This window comes from Paramisgurnus dabryanus, chromosome 9, assembly GCF_030506205.2.
Source record: "Paramisgurnus dabryanus chromosome 9, PD_genome_1.1, whole genome shotgun sequence".
Lineage (NCBI taxonomy): Eukaryota > Metazoa > Chordata > Actinopteri > Cypriniformes > Cobitidae > Paramisgurnus > Paramisgurnus dabryanus.
Genome location: NC_133345.1, coordinates 25,654,791 through 25,671,138, shown reverse-complemented (window position 1 = coordinate 25,671,138; position 16,348 = coordinate 25,654,791). Strand labels below are relative to the sequence as shown.

The window sequence follows — 16,348 nt, the reverse complement described above, 5'->3', positions numbered from 1 at the left end:
TTAAGTCTGTTTATGCAAGGCTAGGGTTACCATATATGTGTTTTAGAGGGAGACAGTGGACCGTTCTGCATTTTTGGAGCATTGTTGTGTCGAGCCTGCGGTCTGAGCCCAGTCGGTGTCCCTGTGCCATGTAAGCCTTGAGCTTTTCTCCCCCGCTTTAATGCGTTTCTGGCCAGTGTCACTGGTTTGTGTTTTTAAGGCCATTTTGTGCAGTCTAGCAGTTTCAGTGCTGATAAAAGTATTTGGTTAATCAGCTTCCCTCACCGTCCCTCGACCGAGGTTTGGAGGACAGACCATTGAAGTTGAAGCTCTTTTGGGAAAAGTCCAGGATGAGAGATTGGCACAACGCGCTACCAATGCCAGACCTGGCAGCCAATGCGTTCGGATTGCGAAGGTCTGAAGACGAGGCTGTCAGCTTTGTCCCCTCCAGAAGGAAATGCCTGTACCGCCCTCACGGGCCGGCCTCCAAAGTCTGATTGGACACAGTGACCCAGTTGAGCGATAAGGGCCCCAGCAGAGTTCTCGCTGTCCACGCTTTGTACCGTGCTTGGGGAATACTCATCTCTGTCAATCCATCTTCCCTGTCATTCCCCAACAACTGTGTGTGTGCATGCTTTAGGAGGCGGAGCTGTCACTAACCCCGGCATGCATTCAAAACAGGCCTGGCTGCAGGAAAGGAGTGAAAGAGAGACATAGACATATTGAGGAAATCTCCTCCTACCGATGTCAGTGGTGCTGTGTCGGTGACAAATGGCTGCCTGAGTGTAAATATTAGTTTTTTTTAAGCCACGCTCTCGCTGTCAGGATGGCAGTGGTTGTTTAGATGGTTTTTCTCTGACCACTTGACGGGATTCAGTAAAAGTGGTGCAGTAATTTTGTTTTGCTGTGGACCATCGACTATCCAGCTGTGTTTATGCATCATAGATTTGAACAGTTTATTAACATGTATTCTCAATCTTAAATTGCATTCTCCGTTTACTCCTGAAATTAATTTAATATTTTGTATTATCAAATGGATATTGTGGGCATTTTGGGACATTTGCACTCCATAGAAGCCATAGAGAAACCATGGTTCCATAAAGAACCCTTTGCACCCGAAGAACCTTTTTTATTACTCATTTCTTTGTAAAAGCGTGCTTTAGACTTAAAGCTACAGTTCACTCAAAAATGAAAATTCTGTCATCATTTTTTCACCTTATGTTGTTCTAAACCTGTAAAAGTTTTTTTATTTTGATGAACACAAAAAAGATATTTTGATAAATGATGTTAAGCACACAGCTGATTGAAACCACTGATTTCCATAGTACTACAAATACGATGTAATTTAATAGGTACCATCAACTGTATCTTCTTCATCATTTATCACAATACTTCCATAATATTTGTTTTCCCACTATGGAAGTCAATAGTTACAGCAACTGTGTGCAACCATCATTTATCAAAATATCTTCTTTTGTGTTCATCAAAATAAAAAACTCAACACAAGGGTGAGTAAACGATTTTTGGGTGAACTATCTCTTCAATAAAGATAAAAAATGGTTGTTTATGTAACCAAAAATGCTTCTTTTTTGCTGTCGCTGTAAAAATAAAGTGTAGCACCTTTACTTATTCAAGGGCATTTTTGCCTTTATTTGACAGACAGTAGTTAAAGGCGGGGTGCATGATCTCTGATGCCAATGTTGAAGCCAATGTTGACATTTGAAATCACCTAAACAAACACGCCCCTACCCCAATAGAATCTGGACCTTCTTTTGATAGACCCGCCCCACACATATGCAACCCAGGCAACGATGTCGATTAGTAGACACGCCCCTTATTGCTTATTGGCTACAAGTGTGTTTTGGTACTCGACTCGACTCTCTTTTCCAAAGCGTTTTTCAAAAATTGTGCACCCTACCTTTAAGGAGAGGACAGAAAGTAAAGCGTATAGAGAGGGATACGGGGCCAACTAAGGATCAAACTCGGGCCACATTTTGGAGCACTGCCCGCATAAGATATAATTTTGCATTGTGCTTTCATTCATTATTCATTTTAATTCATCATTTCTCTTCAAAAAGAACACGCCATTGTATTAGCTATACACCCAAGATATTTTTGCATGTGTTTAATATTTTCTGTTTATATGATGTGGTCACCGTTTGCACGTATGTGTGCCTGTTCTCAGTGCAGTCGAGTCCCCTTTTGAATGGCTTTGCACCACTGTGTCCGGGTATTGATCTTTGGTCGGTTGCCTGTGATGTGTGCAGTGCTTACGGGAAAGAGCGTATGTATTTTTATACGTGTGTGTTGGCAGGGGTGAATTGCACCATTCAGAGAGCAGGCCTCCGAACAGCTCTCTCTTGGGTGTGTTTGTGCCCGTGTGTGTGTTTGAGTAAGTGCATGGCCTTCTTTTAGTGTGCATGCCTCTCTACAAGTGTGTGTGTGTATGTGGGTCTGTTCTGGCTCAGGTACGCCTCCCCCCTCTGTGCTGCAGCAAGATGACTTGGTCTCTTGAGGTCTGCAGGCCAGCGTCTGGAGACACAGCCGTGCGTGTTCCCGTCATTCTCCCTGCTATTAAAAGCTATTAAGCCATGCAGAACAAGTCAGGCTTTTATCTATTATTAATTATCTGGAAATGAAAGACACTCTCTCTCTCTCCTTCTCCTGCTCTCGCTCTCTCCTTGATGGCACGACTGCCGTCAGTATAGGATGACCGTTAAAGCATCATTAACCCAGAAACATGGCAGTGATGGACAGCATGCTGGATCTCTTCATTTATAATGTGTTTTTTTCCGTCCCGAAGAACACGGGCGACGTGAAGCCACACATAACAGTCGTTAAATCGGCTCCACCGCAGGACTCGCTGGGTGATTTTCATATATTAAATGTTGATTGTCTCGCCTTATGCTTTTTAACGCCACTTTCGGTGTTTAAAGGGGAACTGCGCTCGGGTTGGGTCATCAACCAACATGTGTATTGGGAGGCGGTGCGTTTCAGTGGTTGTAGTCAAGATTTAGGGGTGTTGTTGGCAACAGCACGAAGCAAAGTAGTGCTTGATGGTTTTTTTAACAGCCGACAGCGATGCCGATATCTGGGTGGTCGATAAAATGCTTTTAAGATTATGTGCTACAGTGAGAGCACTGTTCAGGAAGAGTATTTTACTCAAAATTCACTGTCTTTGGACTGAAAATAACACAATGAGGAACTAGAGTAAATGGTAATAATTCAAGCTGGCACAGTTATTGTCCAACATTGAAAATCTTCAACAAAGCTAAATATCGGCAAGTATACTAATAAAGTATAGGGCTTTGCTTAAACTAGGACGTTGTTTTAGTTGAATTAGGATATTTAAGTTACTTTTATGACACCGACATAGTTTAAAGGGGACATTTCACAAGAATTTTTTAAGATGTCAAATAAATCGTTGGTGTCACCAGAGTACGTATGTGAAGTTTTACCTCAAAATACCATATAGATAATTTATTATAACATGTTAAAATTGCCACTTTGTATGTGTGAGCAGAAATGTGCCGTATTGTGTGTCCTTTAACATGCAAATGAATTGATCTCTGCACTAAATGGCACTGGCGTGGTTGAATAGTGCAGATTAAGAGGCGGTTTATCCCCTTCTGACATCACAAGGAGAGCCACATTTCAATGGCCTATTTTTTCACATGCTTTTGGAGAATGGTTTACCAAAACTAAGTTACTAGATTGATCTTTTTCACATTTTCTAGGTTGATAAAAGCTCTGGGGACTTAATTATAGCACTTAAACATGAAAAAAGCCAGATTTTCATATGTCCTCTTTAAGATGTCAGTGCAAGTTTTAAAATTGCATTCATTTTAGTATGCGACTTGGCTTAAGCCTTGTCTCTGAAACCGGGCATGAATGTGTTACTGTGTGACGTATAGCTGTATAGTTTTACAATAAACACATATTGGCACCAATCATCGCATAGTTCTCTCATTGTGCACAGCTAAAACCCTCAAATTGGTACTCTGTGTGTCACATGTTTCTTGTCATGATGTCTGTTCCACATGTTAGACAGGAAGAGATCAAACACCCCTCCCTCAATGCAGCGGACACCGACATGATTAATCCCATGCGTGTGTACGTGTAGCATCAGGATCATAGATCCTTCAGGACTGAGTTTTGGGGACATGCGACGATGTTGCAGAGTCAGCCATTGGCCCTGCATGGGCCCATTCTAATGAGGGGGCCGAACTGCAGTGCACTTTGGGCCCAAACAGCTCGCCGTTGGACACTAATCCCAGGGTGCCGTGGAGCTGTTTTGTACTGACAAAATCACACACGTTTTGCTCCCGCAGAAGTGCACACGCACACACAAACGCACACACACAAACAAGAAGCACAAAGACACAGGGGTATGAACCCATTCAAATGCATGGGCTCAGACACACACTGGGCACACGCGCACGCACACACACTGCGCTGCAAATGGGGGGCTGCTAATGGCTTCCAGTGGGAGAAAAGGAGAGCAAGGCTTTATCCCTTAAGTGTAGAAGACTTAATCATACAGAATGGCCCGGGGCCAGAAACAGGGCTGTACGGCACGCCCCTCCACACTCGCATTAGGTATTCTACGGCTGAATCTCCTGCAGACGGTTGCAGCAGAGCCGGGCCCAGGTGAGACTCCCTGTGTGCGTGCGCGCTCGCTCTCCCTTTCCTCTTATCTCGCTCTTTCTCTCTCTCTCTACATGTCAAACACACATACCAAAAGTGGTCCACAAGAGCTTTCATTGTAATGTCATCGGAGGTACGTCTGCATAATATTCACCTCTCCCTCCGCCCATCTATTAGTCTTTTTGTCTCCTTCGAAATTTATATTCATACAAGCCTTACTAGCACAACTGTTTAAATAACAAATCTCTTTTTTGCTGTTTTCCCTCCCCATCTTTCCAGCCCTTCTTTGAAGCTTTACCTGCAGTGAGCGTAAGTGTGTGGGGCCCTTACTGCGAGAAACGGGGGGTCCGGGTGTGTGTGAGAGTCTGCATATGAGTGTGCTTGTTAAGGGCCCTCACAGCTTCAGGTCTTAGGGCGAGTGTGTTACGTCTTGCTGGGTTAAGAGATGAGATCTGGTTCTTTGTACACGCAGCGTCTTCTCATTGTTGAAACCTCTCGCTTGTAGCGAAACATCCCAGATTTGATAATGGCACAGATCCTAACTGAATTTATAAGCAAAGTAAGGAAGAAGTGGGTTTTGAATAATCTTGCCAGTCGTGGAAGTATATAAACAGACCATAAACCTGTATTTTTCCTCTGTATAGTTTTGTCCAGGGGGAAATTTTCTTATTTGAGCCTCTCTGCTAGAAAATACAATTCACATCTTTTTCCTTTTGTAAAACTCCATGTAATAAAACCCTTGTAGAAACAATTGGCTTTTTTATTTTTGTTTGAGGCACGGCTACTTATTTTCTCAATCGATGGCAGGTATTTGAAGTGTTTAGGAAACCGGTTTAAAACTGTGATTAATTTCTGTTCTGTTTGGTGACAAAAACGATTTGGTTACATGTTCGGGTGCGTGTTCATCTGTGCATGCTTATCGTGATTTCCCCATACCCTTGTTATTTTGGTAGATAAGCATCACCCGTTGTTAATTTAAAGCGCTCGTTTTGAAAACAATTAAAGGCTGCGTCACTCTCCCACCGGCTGGCACGCTTTTTGGCGGCTAAATGCGTGCGTTGTGTTTGTCATGTTGTTACGACGCGCTTGTTTGATCTCTACCCTCGTCCCATTCTCCACTCTGCTCCGTCAGCTCCGCTCGCGTGTATTAGTCTGCGTGCGTGGTGATGACAATGCTGTTTAACACTGCTTAACAGGACCCAGAAATGCAAATAACGCTGCACGCTCACTCCAACACAGCAGTAATTAACTGAGAAGGAATTTCAATAATATAGAAATAAATTGTGTCAAGGATTTGTGTGTGTGTGTGTGAGACGTAGAGAGGGATATTGAAGATGGCCCTTGGGGGATCCGTGTTTTTTCTTTTTCTTTCTTTAAATAATAGTTTAAATGGAAAGACAAACAACAGTCCACCCCTGCAAAGGTGCTAAAGGGGAGATTGCTGATTATGCATTAACCCTATTGTTACGTACTAACATTAAGATATCAAAGTCCCTTTTAAGTGCATATGTAAACACTCTGGTCACTTCGGTCGACGGTGTCCATTTTGAACCTTGAAATGGAGGCATGGGCGTCAGATTTTACTCCTCCCTCACCTCTTGTACAATTGGCACCAGTCGGCGAGCATGTTAAGGAAACAGAGTATCCAAGGTAACATTTAAAACATGCTGTTATCATTAGACTCTGCATCCCACTGTATAAAGCTTTTACAAGCAGGAGCCATTCTGAAGGAAGGAAACCGGCCAGTAATGTCGAGCCTGCATTTGTCTGGTCTAACAAAGAGGGTATACATTAGTTAAAAGTGGTCAGTCGGTATCTGTATGTTATAGTCAATTAAAAACCCAGATCTATAGAGTGGCCTATATAGTAGTGATATATTTAATTAAATTAAAAGACATAAATGTTTCATAAAAATAAAAATACGCTTTTCAATTACTAAACCTTAAACTTTAGTCTGTATAGTATATAGTCTGTTTTTTCATGTACGCGAGTGGTCGAATGCACAGCCTTGCAAAGTATAGTTCATTTGACTCGTACGTTTGACGCATACGCATTGCGACAAAATACAATGCATCTCCTATGCTAAATACTACATTCTTCTGTAGGCGCATCCGTGACATACGCGTACATTGAACACGGGGTTAAAAAATACGGCCGTGCATACAGTACGCGCTCACTCTTCTGATGGCGAAAATTGCTTCACACGGACCCCCGTGTAAATGTAAAAAAATGGACTATACTTCAGCCTTAAAAGAACAGTATGTAGGATTGTGGCCAAAACTGGTATTGCAATCACAAAACGTGTGGCTAAAACTGGTACTGCAATCACACAGCTGGTGGCCAATATACCAAACGACAACATAAACATCAGTTGAGGGCTGCAACTCCACTTTTTAAATGACAATATCCTGGCCGGACCGCTGTTGTGAGTGATATAAGTATTTGAAATGAAAATGATTTCTTAATGTCTAGTGACATTTCAGGGCCATTTAATGATTAATTGATTTAAATTTCTTACGTACTGTTCCTTTAAGGCAGATTTTAAAATGTGACACTAATCTCACAATAGCCAAATATTCAAATATGACCCTGGACGACAAAGCCAGTCATAAGACTATTTTTCCCCCATTGATATATGTTTTGTTAGGACAATATGAAGAGTTTGGTTTCAAAATATTCAAGATAATATTTTCGAAAATCTTATAATCTCGATTTTTAAAAAATCTTGCTTTTTGATTGTGCATTCCAATGTATGTATATCTATCAATCAAACTGCAGTTGGTTTGTTTGATTTAAGCCTTCATAACTAAAAAAACGCACAATAAAACACAAAAACATGATAACATAATAATAAGCATGTTTTGACAAAAACATTTAAAAAAGTGAGGTATCTGTTTTGGAACCAAACTCTTCGTATTTGGCCAAGATACTACTTATACCATTTACTAGATAACTATTTGAAAATCTAGAATCTGATGGTGCAAATAAATCAAAATATTGAGAAAATTGCCTATAAAGTTGTCCAAATGAAGTCTTTAGCAACATATATTAATGATAAAAACATTTATTATATTTCAAGTTGAAAATGTACAAAATATGTTCATGAAACATGATCTTTACAAAATATCCTAATTTACTTAATATACTGATTTTTGACAAAAATCGATATTGTTGACCCATTGGCTATTGCTACAAATATACCCGTGCTACTTATGGCTGGTTTTGTGGTCCATGGTCACAAATATTAGCCTGACGTTGTCATACTCAATTCTAGTCAGAATTTGAGTCTGATACCGCTCCATTGAGCTATAATTATGAGGCGTGTCTCAACCGAAAAATGCCTCTGCACTCAATTGGATAGACCTACGACCAATCAGAGCAACGGGGAGTGAGACGTATGTTGAAATGACGTATTTGCAGCTTGACCGAACTGCTAGTTATTTCGCTACGACACACACTACAAGTCTGAGTTTGCGAACGTACATCAACACCTACTATGTTTACAACATTTCATTTATATCACATTAAGTCATACAGTAAGACTATCTCTTACCATTTGTACATTAGTTGAACTTCATCCACGACGATACCCATTACGTTTGCTTGTTATATACATCTCGTCGTGCACACCGAGTTGCATCGCCGTGATACCCATTTTAGTTGCTTCTTTAACTTGATCTTTCATAAGTGCGACAACTTTTGTCGAATCCCGTAGGACGGCAAAAACATCAACAAATGCCTTGCTCGCGTTTCTCTGTTCCTCTTTTAAAGTCAATGCTCTGTCGATATCTTTTAGAACAGACTCAATGTCAGAGTCCACACATCTGATTTCTACCGCGGCAGCCATTTCGTTGTAAACAACAGATTCAACACACGCGCTCTTTGGTGACGTGGTTGATTTACGTTACTGATCATCTGTCCATCATCATATAAAGCCCGCCCTGACAATTTGATTGGTTCGACCAGCTTTGGGTCGAGCATAGTAGCAACTCAACGGTGAAACTCCAGACCGATCTTCCCGTTCCTCAAAATGTTGTGGGCGGGGCTAAGATCGGCTGGCACCCAGGCTACACAAATATATAAATTCAATTAAATTTACTCACCCTCGTGCCATTGCAGATGATTATGTGTTGAAAACAATCAAATAACTTTTTTTGCCCCAGATGACTTTTATTGAGCCCCGTAAATGACTTTTAATAGAAACTATTAAAAAGGAAATCAAATACATCTGTAATGATGGCATAACTAGTAAATTATGATGAACTAGTCAATCACTCTTTCTCTAGTAGTCTCTACCAGTTCACACTAGTGCACATATATATTACGTAAAGTATGCATGACCATCACACACACACACACACACCTGTTCTATCTCACGGCCCCCATCTCGCACTCCCTATGGCTGAAGCCCACGTCACAGTTCACAAAAGCACTGCTTTCCGCATGCGGGGCGCCAGGGGACGGAGACAAGATACACAGAAATAAATATGCTCAGCTAATGAGGGAGAGAAAGAAGAGACTTTTAATAGAATGCTGCTTTTAAAACTACTTTTAATGACTTTTCCTCGCCTCTCCCAGTCGCCCTTTCTCCTTTGTTTCTTTCCATGCGGGGTTTCGTTTGGCTGTGCTGATCCTAGTGTGAGGTCTTAATATCCTCTCGGGTTGGTTTATTCTTGTTTTTTTCGGGAGGGTTGGAGAGTTTGAGTCACTCAGGACCGTGTGTATTGAGAGCCATCTGTAGTCCAGTGGTGTACAGATGTCCGGCCCATCCCTGTAGATGAGGGTCCAGCCACACCTTCATGCGTTTGGGTACAGTGATCATTTATGTGCTGTAGCATATGTTAACACTTTCATTTATGTCTGTTCATTCACTGATATTACTCTAACCATTGACTTGACAGTGGATCTGGAGTTGTAGCTGTGCGTATGTGTTTGACAGAGAGAAAGTATGTCTTATTTGGCTGGAGCCCAGTGTAGTGCAGTAGTGTGTAGGAGGTAGAGGGCTGCCAGTGCCCCTGGCAGCTTTGTTTTTAGACAGGGATCTGGGCTCAACTGTGTGTGGTGCTGTTGTGCCGAATGCCGAGGGCTAAACGGAGCTGTCTGTATCTGTGTGTGTGTGTGTGTGTTTGAGAGACGTAGGGCATTTGTCTAGCGTAACCCTCTTCCTCCTCCACACTCCTTCGTTCTTTTTTCTCTGCCTGACTACACTCCAATATCCCTTCTCTAATGAAGCGGGAAATGGGGGATGAGTGGCGCTCTGATTGGGAGTAATTTAGCGTTTTTCCTCCTCCGTTGGGAAGACGTGTCTTCAGGAATGTGACGTCCCTCATTTGGTCCAGGAGTCTTAAGCACTTGGTGTGGTATGCTTTTTGATGATGTTTTGGTCTGTGGCAATGAATTCTGGGAATGTACCATTTCGTACATTTTTGGATGCTTGCAAATCACCAGCATGATGCTATGGTGTTCTGAGTGGTTTCCAGGTTGTTGTCATGTGGTTGCTAGGGTCTGAATAGTTGCTTTTATCTCACTCCCATATATATCTATTACATCCTGGTACCTGTATATGAATTAATGTTGGATGAGCATCCAGCAAACATTTTAATCCAAAGTGACGTTCAGTGCATTTAGAGAATACATTTAATCAGTATCTGTGTAACCCAGGATCAAACCCTCAACCTGCACTCCTAATGCAATGATCTACCAATTGAGCTACATTATGAGTTGCTTTCTGCTAAAGGTAAATATTTTACGATTTAAAAAACACAACTTTAACTATGAGCAATAGTAAAAGCGATGCTTGCCTTTAGCAAGCGCAACTAATTATCTCTTTTTAAGGAAGGTAGAAGTTTAGTGTGGGCGTCTGAGTGTACTTAGCACCTGCAGTGTAGGCTGGGTTTCTAGAGAGAGGCAGTGTTTTTAATGCCCGTGTGTGCGTTTTTGTGTGAGTAGCAGCACTCATAGTGGTTCTTACAGACTACCGGGAGCATACCATAAAGCCAGAGGGAGAGCAGCCCATCCCAGCCAAGCTCAGTGGAGAACAAGAGAGCAAAATTTGACTACAAAAAACAGCATGATGTCTCCCCTGATGAACAGTCGGAGCTGCTAAGGCCAAAAGAAAGAGTCAGCGGATGGAAAAAGAAACAGTACACAAACATTATCACAAAACTTGTTCATTGTACAACATGGTTCATGTGTATCCCTCTTAAATGCAAGAAAATCCGTACTGTCAGCCGGATCTCACGTGAATTTGTACAGATTTCACAAGTAATGACGAAGTAAATCATGCAAAAACATACGATCATCATAAGAAAAACAATAATGAAACACCACCCCTAATCCCAACGTCACAGAGCAAAACCAAATTGTACAAAAATTTATGAAAGTGGCTGTACGAATTAAAGGGGCCATGTCACAAGACTTTTTAAAAGTGTTTAATAAATCTTTGGTGTCCCCAGAGCATATGTGTGAAGTTTTAGCTCAAAATACCATATAGATAATTTATTGTAACATGTTAAAATTGACACTTTGTAGGTTAGTGCAAAAATGTGCCGTTTTGGGTGTGTCCTTTAAAATGCAAATGAGCGGATGAAGTGCAAACACCGATCACAATGATGGTGGTTTGTTGAAATTGAAACTCAATTGTGCAGTGAATTATTTTCTGTTTCTCTATGCACTAAATGGCAGTGCTGTGGTTGGATAGTGCAGATTCAGCGGTGGTATTATTATAATAAGAGCTCCTTATGACATCATAAGGAGAGCCAAATTTCAACGACCAATTTTTTCATGGTTTACCAAAACTAAGTTACTGGGTTGATCTTTTTCACATTTTCTATGTTGGTAGAAGCACTGGGGATCCAATCATAGCACTTAAACATGGAAAAAGTCACATTATCATGCCATGGCCCCTTTTAATACGAATAAGCCACCTTGTAAAATACGCACAAATTGCCATGAAATAGCGTTGGTACTGTTCATTAAAAAACATATATACACACATTTTTCGTGGAAAACGCGTAACTTCCGGTAAACTCTGATAAGAATATATAACAACTACTTTAAACAGATTTTGTTTATTTATATAACAATCAAAATAAACAACACCTAGATTACCCTGGAAACTAAAACATTTGTTATTTCGATGAGGTATTTGTTTAAGAGTTTAGTTTCAGCAACTAGTCAGACCATTAAACTAACAGAAACCGGAAGTAAAGTTCGGACCAGATGCATTATCGCGTCACCGCACGTGTGTCCGATGAAACAGTCTATATCCATATATCCAGTATGTTTCTTCATGATAGTATTTTTGTTTTTTTACATTTTGACACCTGTGTTTCCATCCAGGACTAGGCCTTTAAACAGTTTTTACAAACAAACCTTCTAGAAAAACAATACTGGTTTGCATCTTGATACAAAACAGTGGCATTGATATATGTTCAGTACAACGTGTTTTGAAATGAAGGCATCTTAAACATGCATTTTAGTCTGAGACTAGGATAAGCCCTGACCCAGAAACCGCCTCTATATGTTGACGTAACTGCTTAATAAGTACATTAAAGACACTGTTTTTCTTATGTTTTACAGTGAGCGACAGTCTTGGAACTGTTAACCCTAGTCCAGTTCGCTATTCGCTAGACTTAGCTTAGCCTGAGAAGCTTATGTTCCGATATCTTCGTCTGAAATCATACACATCGACTTATCAGTCTTTAAAAGGCCTCAGTTTCATAGTGACTCAGATGGTCAGGAAAGAGAAAAAAGCACATCCAAGTCTGGAACAAGGAGAAACAGAAGCAAACGTCCAGCAAACCGTCATTTTGAACTGGGAATTTGAGTAACAGAAAGGAAAAATTTTGACAGAAATGAAACAAAGGACAAATGAGGGGAAAGGAGAGGGAGAGGTGTGACGTATCCCTTGACTTTGGAAGGAGTGGAAGAGAGGACCTCAGTGTACTGTTAGTAAAGGCCTTCTGTTATTTCTGGGCTCCGGAGCTTGGCGTCCGGTAACAGGCCCGTCATTTTGACCTGGCTTGGCTCCTTAGGTCCTGACGGCAGGAACTTCTGGCTGAAGCGTCTGCGGTTGTGATATTCCCCAGCTTTGAGAGGGAAAACAGGGGCCTGTTGGCCTTGGCTTTGGAGTGGAATACGGAATAGGGGGGTGGTAGTAGAGTTTGGTTCACACCGACCACCCTGCTGGGAGCACGAGTGAGAGAGGGGTGTACGGTGGCCCAGACAGCACATTTTGCTCCGGTGTGTGTGTATATGAGAGTACTGCTGAGAGTCTGTGTGTAATTAAGGAACTGATAATGTGGAAGGAATGCAGTATAGCTGTCAGGGACAGTGCAGTTCCTGCCTCTTTCAAAATCTCTCTCTCTCTCTCTGTATCTCTGTCTCCTTTTGTCTTTTTCTCTTGTGTTTTTTCTTTTTCTGAGATTCTTTTCCTGAGAGGAAGTGGGTTTAGTTAGACTGCAGTGATGCCCAATGCCAGTGGGAACATGTCTAACCACAGTTTCCTTTACACAGAGCAGATTCTCTACTCCTCTTTCTTTTGCTCCCTCTCTCTGTCCGTCTTTTTCCCACTTTCTTTTGTAAGCATCTGTTTAAAGTAACAGTTCCTTAAAAAATGAAAATCTTTACTCTTCCTCACGCTTATTTCAAACCTGTATGACATTCTTTGTTAAGAGAAACATAAATGTATATGATACACAGAACTTGCGCCGATTTCTTTGGGTGCTCAGATCTTCACGCAACGCTAAGGTTGCTTAGCAACTGCGGACGCTACGGGAGCGCCCAAGCGCTTTAGAAAAAGAGGAAAGCAATGCGATCACGTTTTTTGCACCGTTTTAGACAGGAATTGGGAAGCACCGCTTATTCAGCATATTCATCAAAGCATTGCAGATATTACAACTCACGAGATTCACCAATCGGAGAGGCTCCTGAATTTGTGTGTTTTTTGATTAAAATTAATGAAACCTATCTAGTGTTTGTCTGTGGGTGCTCTGCTATTTCTGTGGGTGCTCGAGCCCAGGAGCACCCAGGGGATCGGGGCCTATGCGCACAAAAAGCTGTATGGTCCTAAATTTTATTCGGGTTTGCAGATATTCAAGTTTATGCATAAAATGTGTTTCCTCACTATAGCAGAATGCGTTCTCTTAACTGATTTGAAGCAAAAGTTACATTTGAGCTTTTATGTTGAACAATCAGAGGAATGAGCGAATGAACTTTTTTGGTGAACTTTTCTTTTAACGTCTCATGTGTTTATTTTAATAACTTAATTAGTCGATTTGCCTTCTGTGAACCTCATCAGTGATGTTTATCTTTCCTGCTTTTTGTTCCTGATCTTCAACACGGACATCGAGTCTACTGAGTATGAAGACTTCTACACTTAATAGTCCTCAACAGTTCATTCATGCTGAAAAAGTGCTGTTATAAATGACATGACTGATAATGCGTCAGAAATGTCCCTTTATGCATTGATGCCTCTGTAGTCTAATGTGTAGGGGTAACGCAAATTACCGACTGTATTTGTTAAGGAGTAATGGCGCGTGTGTGAGAGTGTGTGTGTGTTTTCATACTAGTCTGTTTAAAGCTGTGTGCCAAAGTGCTTAGAAGGGAGTTTTGTAGAGACCGGGAATGTGTGTGTGTGTGTGGTTGAACTTCTCATTGTGTCCTGAACACTGCTGCTTCCTGTTTGTGTGCCAGTAGGGCTTCCTTCCTCGACAATGCCCAGGAAAACCTTCATCGCACATTCCTCGTCTCATCTCGCTGCCTCTCTTACCTGTTTTTGCACCTCCAAAATTAGTACACGGACAAACACACACATTCATGGCAAAGCCTTTTGATGCACATCCAGATTGAACACAACACTTTTAATGGGCGCACTTTGGAGAATGTATGAAAAACTTGGTTTGGCTGCAATAAAGTTATTATCGTTTTGCTTTCCAATTTTCAATGGGTTTTTTTTTTTAGTTTGGGGTTTTTGAGTGTTGTGTTTCATTTTTTTTATCAAAATCATGACAAATTATTTTTTAGCCTGTTTTGGAGTGATGAAAGTGTATTTGTTTAATTTGTAACCATATAAGGTTGTATTTGTTAACCGTAGTAAATGCATTAGCACACTTGACCAACTATTAGCAATAATTTTTCGGTATTTATTCATATTTTTTAATACTAGTTAATTTCTTGTTAGTTCCCTGTACATTAACTGATGTTAACAGTAACGCCTTTCGTTTTTAAACATGTATTTGTAAATGCTGATAAACATGACCTAAGATTAATAAAGGGGGCAGCAGTACTGTTCATTGTTAATTTATGGTACCTAATGCATTAACTGATGTAAACAAATGCAAACATAATATAAAGTGTTAACTTTCAATTTTTGTCGTTCAAAATGCGTGTTTTATTTCCTGATTACTGACAGTATTTATTATTTGTTTTTTCTTAATTACAGTAACACTTGGCTAAACAAGCATTTTTAATGTATTCTCTTTTTCTCTCTCTCTCTGTAGCGGTAGAAGAGGCCGAATCTACAGAGTGTGCCAGTGGCTGGGACTCTTCTGTTCAGACAGGTAAGATTTCAGTCCTGCATGTCCTCCAATGATGCCTCCAACCCCCCTGTTCCTCCTGGAGACGATCCACTGCATCACAATCTCTAATATCAATTCAACATGGCCTGCAGCCCAGCACCCAGAGGGATGGAGACGGCTGGTGGGAGGAGGGGTGTAGGGAGAGTTTTTCATAAGGCACAGGAGGATGGTGTCCAGGTGCATGCTGGACTAGAAGCTTAGCACTGCTTCCCGTTCTGAACGTTTGTGGGTAGTAAAGACGCATTCTCGCAGTCAGAATGTAATTTTGCACGACCTGACGAGTCTGATTACACCTCCTCTCAGGAGAGGAAAAATCCATCTCGAAAAATCCAAGCGGGCTGTTTTAGATGGTGCATCTTTCTGAATATTAGATTTTGCTTTTCTACCAGCTACCTCAGAAGCCCTTTGCTGTACTCATAGTTCAGTGTCGAGTGTTTCCAAACGCTGAGCCATTTCTAAATGAGTAAAAACATTTACCCGCTATGTCAGCTTAGCTGGGTTTTTAACAGACAAAGCTATGGTTTTCTGTATTATGATGAATGCTTTAAAGGATTGGTCCATTTTCTTAAAAAAAATCCAGATAATTTACTCACCACCATGTCATCCAAAATATTGATTTCTTTCTTTGTTCAGTCGAGAAGAAATTATGTTTTTTGAGGAAAACATTCCAGGATTTTTTTCATTTTAATGGACTTTAATGGACCCCAACACTTAACCCTTAACTCAACACTTAACAGTTTTTTTCATCAGAGTTTCAAAGGACTCTAAATGATACCAAATGATGCATTAGGGTCTTATCTAGCGAAACGATTGTCATTTTTTGACAAGAACAATAAAAAAATATGCACTTTTAAACCACAACTTCTCGTCTATCTCCAGTCCTGTGATGCGCCAGCGCGACCTCATGTAACACGTCATTACGTCAAGAGGTCACGGATGATGTATGCGAAACTACGCCCCAGTGTTTACAAGTGTGGAGAAAGAGGACCGTTCCGACGTTGCTGTATGTGGAATGATACTAATTAAAGGGATACTTCACCGATTTAGCATTCAGCTTTGTATCTGTAGAAACCCGGCAGTATTACTGAATGACCATGTTTCCCTCCATCATTTCCCCCTGAGAGGAGAGATATCTGCATTTG

At 41.0% G+C, this 16,348-nt stretch overlaps 1 protein-coding gene across 3 annotated transcripts in view; it reads left to right on the top strand.

Annotated features, from left to right (window-relative positions):
* Positions 1 to 16,348, top strand: part of znf423 (zinc finger protein 423) — a 160,184-nt gene that overhangs the window by 17,258 nt on the left and 126,578 nt on the right. For all 3 annotated transcript variants that reach the window (XM_065283298.2, XM_065283296.2, XM_065283297.2), the window contains exon 2: positions 15,129 to 15,188. In XM_065283298.2, the coding sequence (XP_065139370.1) occupies positions 15,129 to 15,188 (60 nt within the window). The remainder of the gene's footprint in view (positions 1 to 15,128; positions 15,189 to 16,348) is intronic.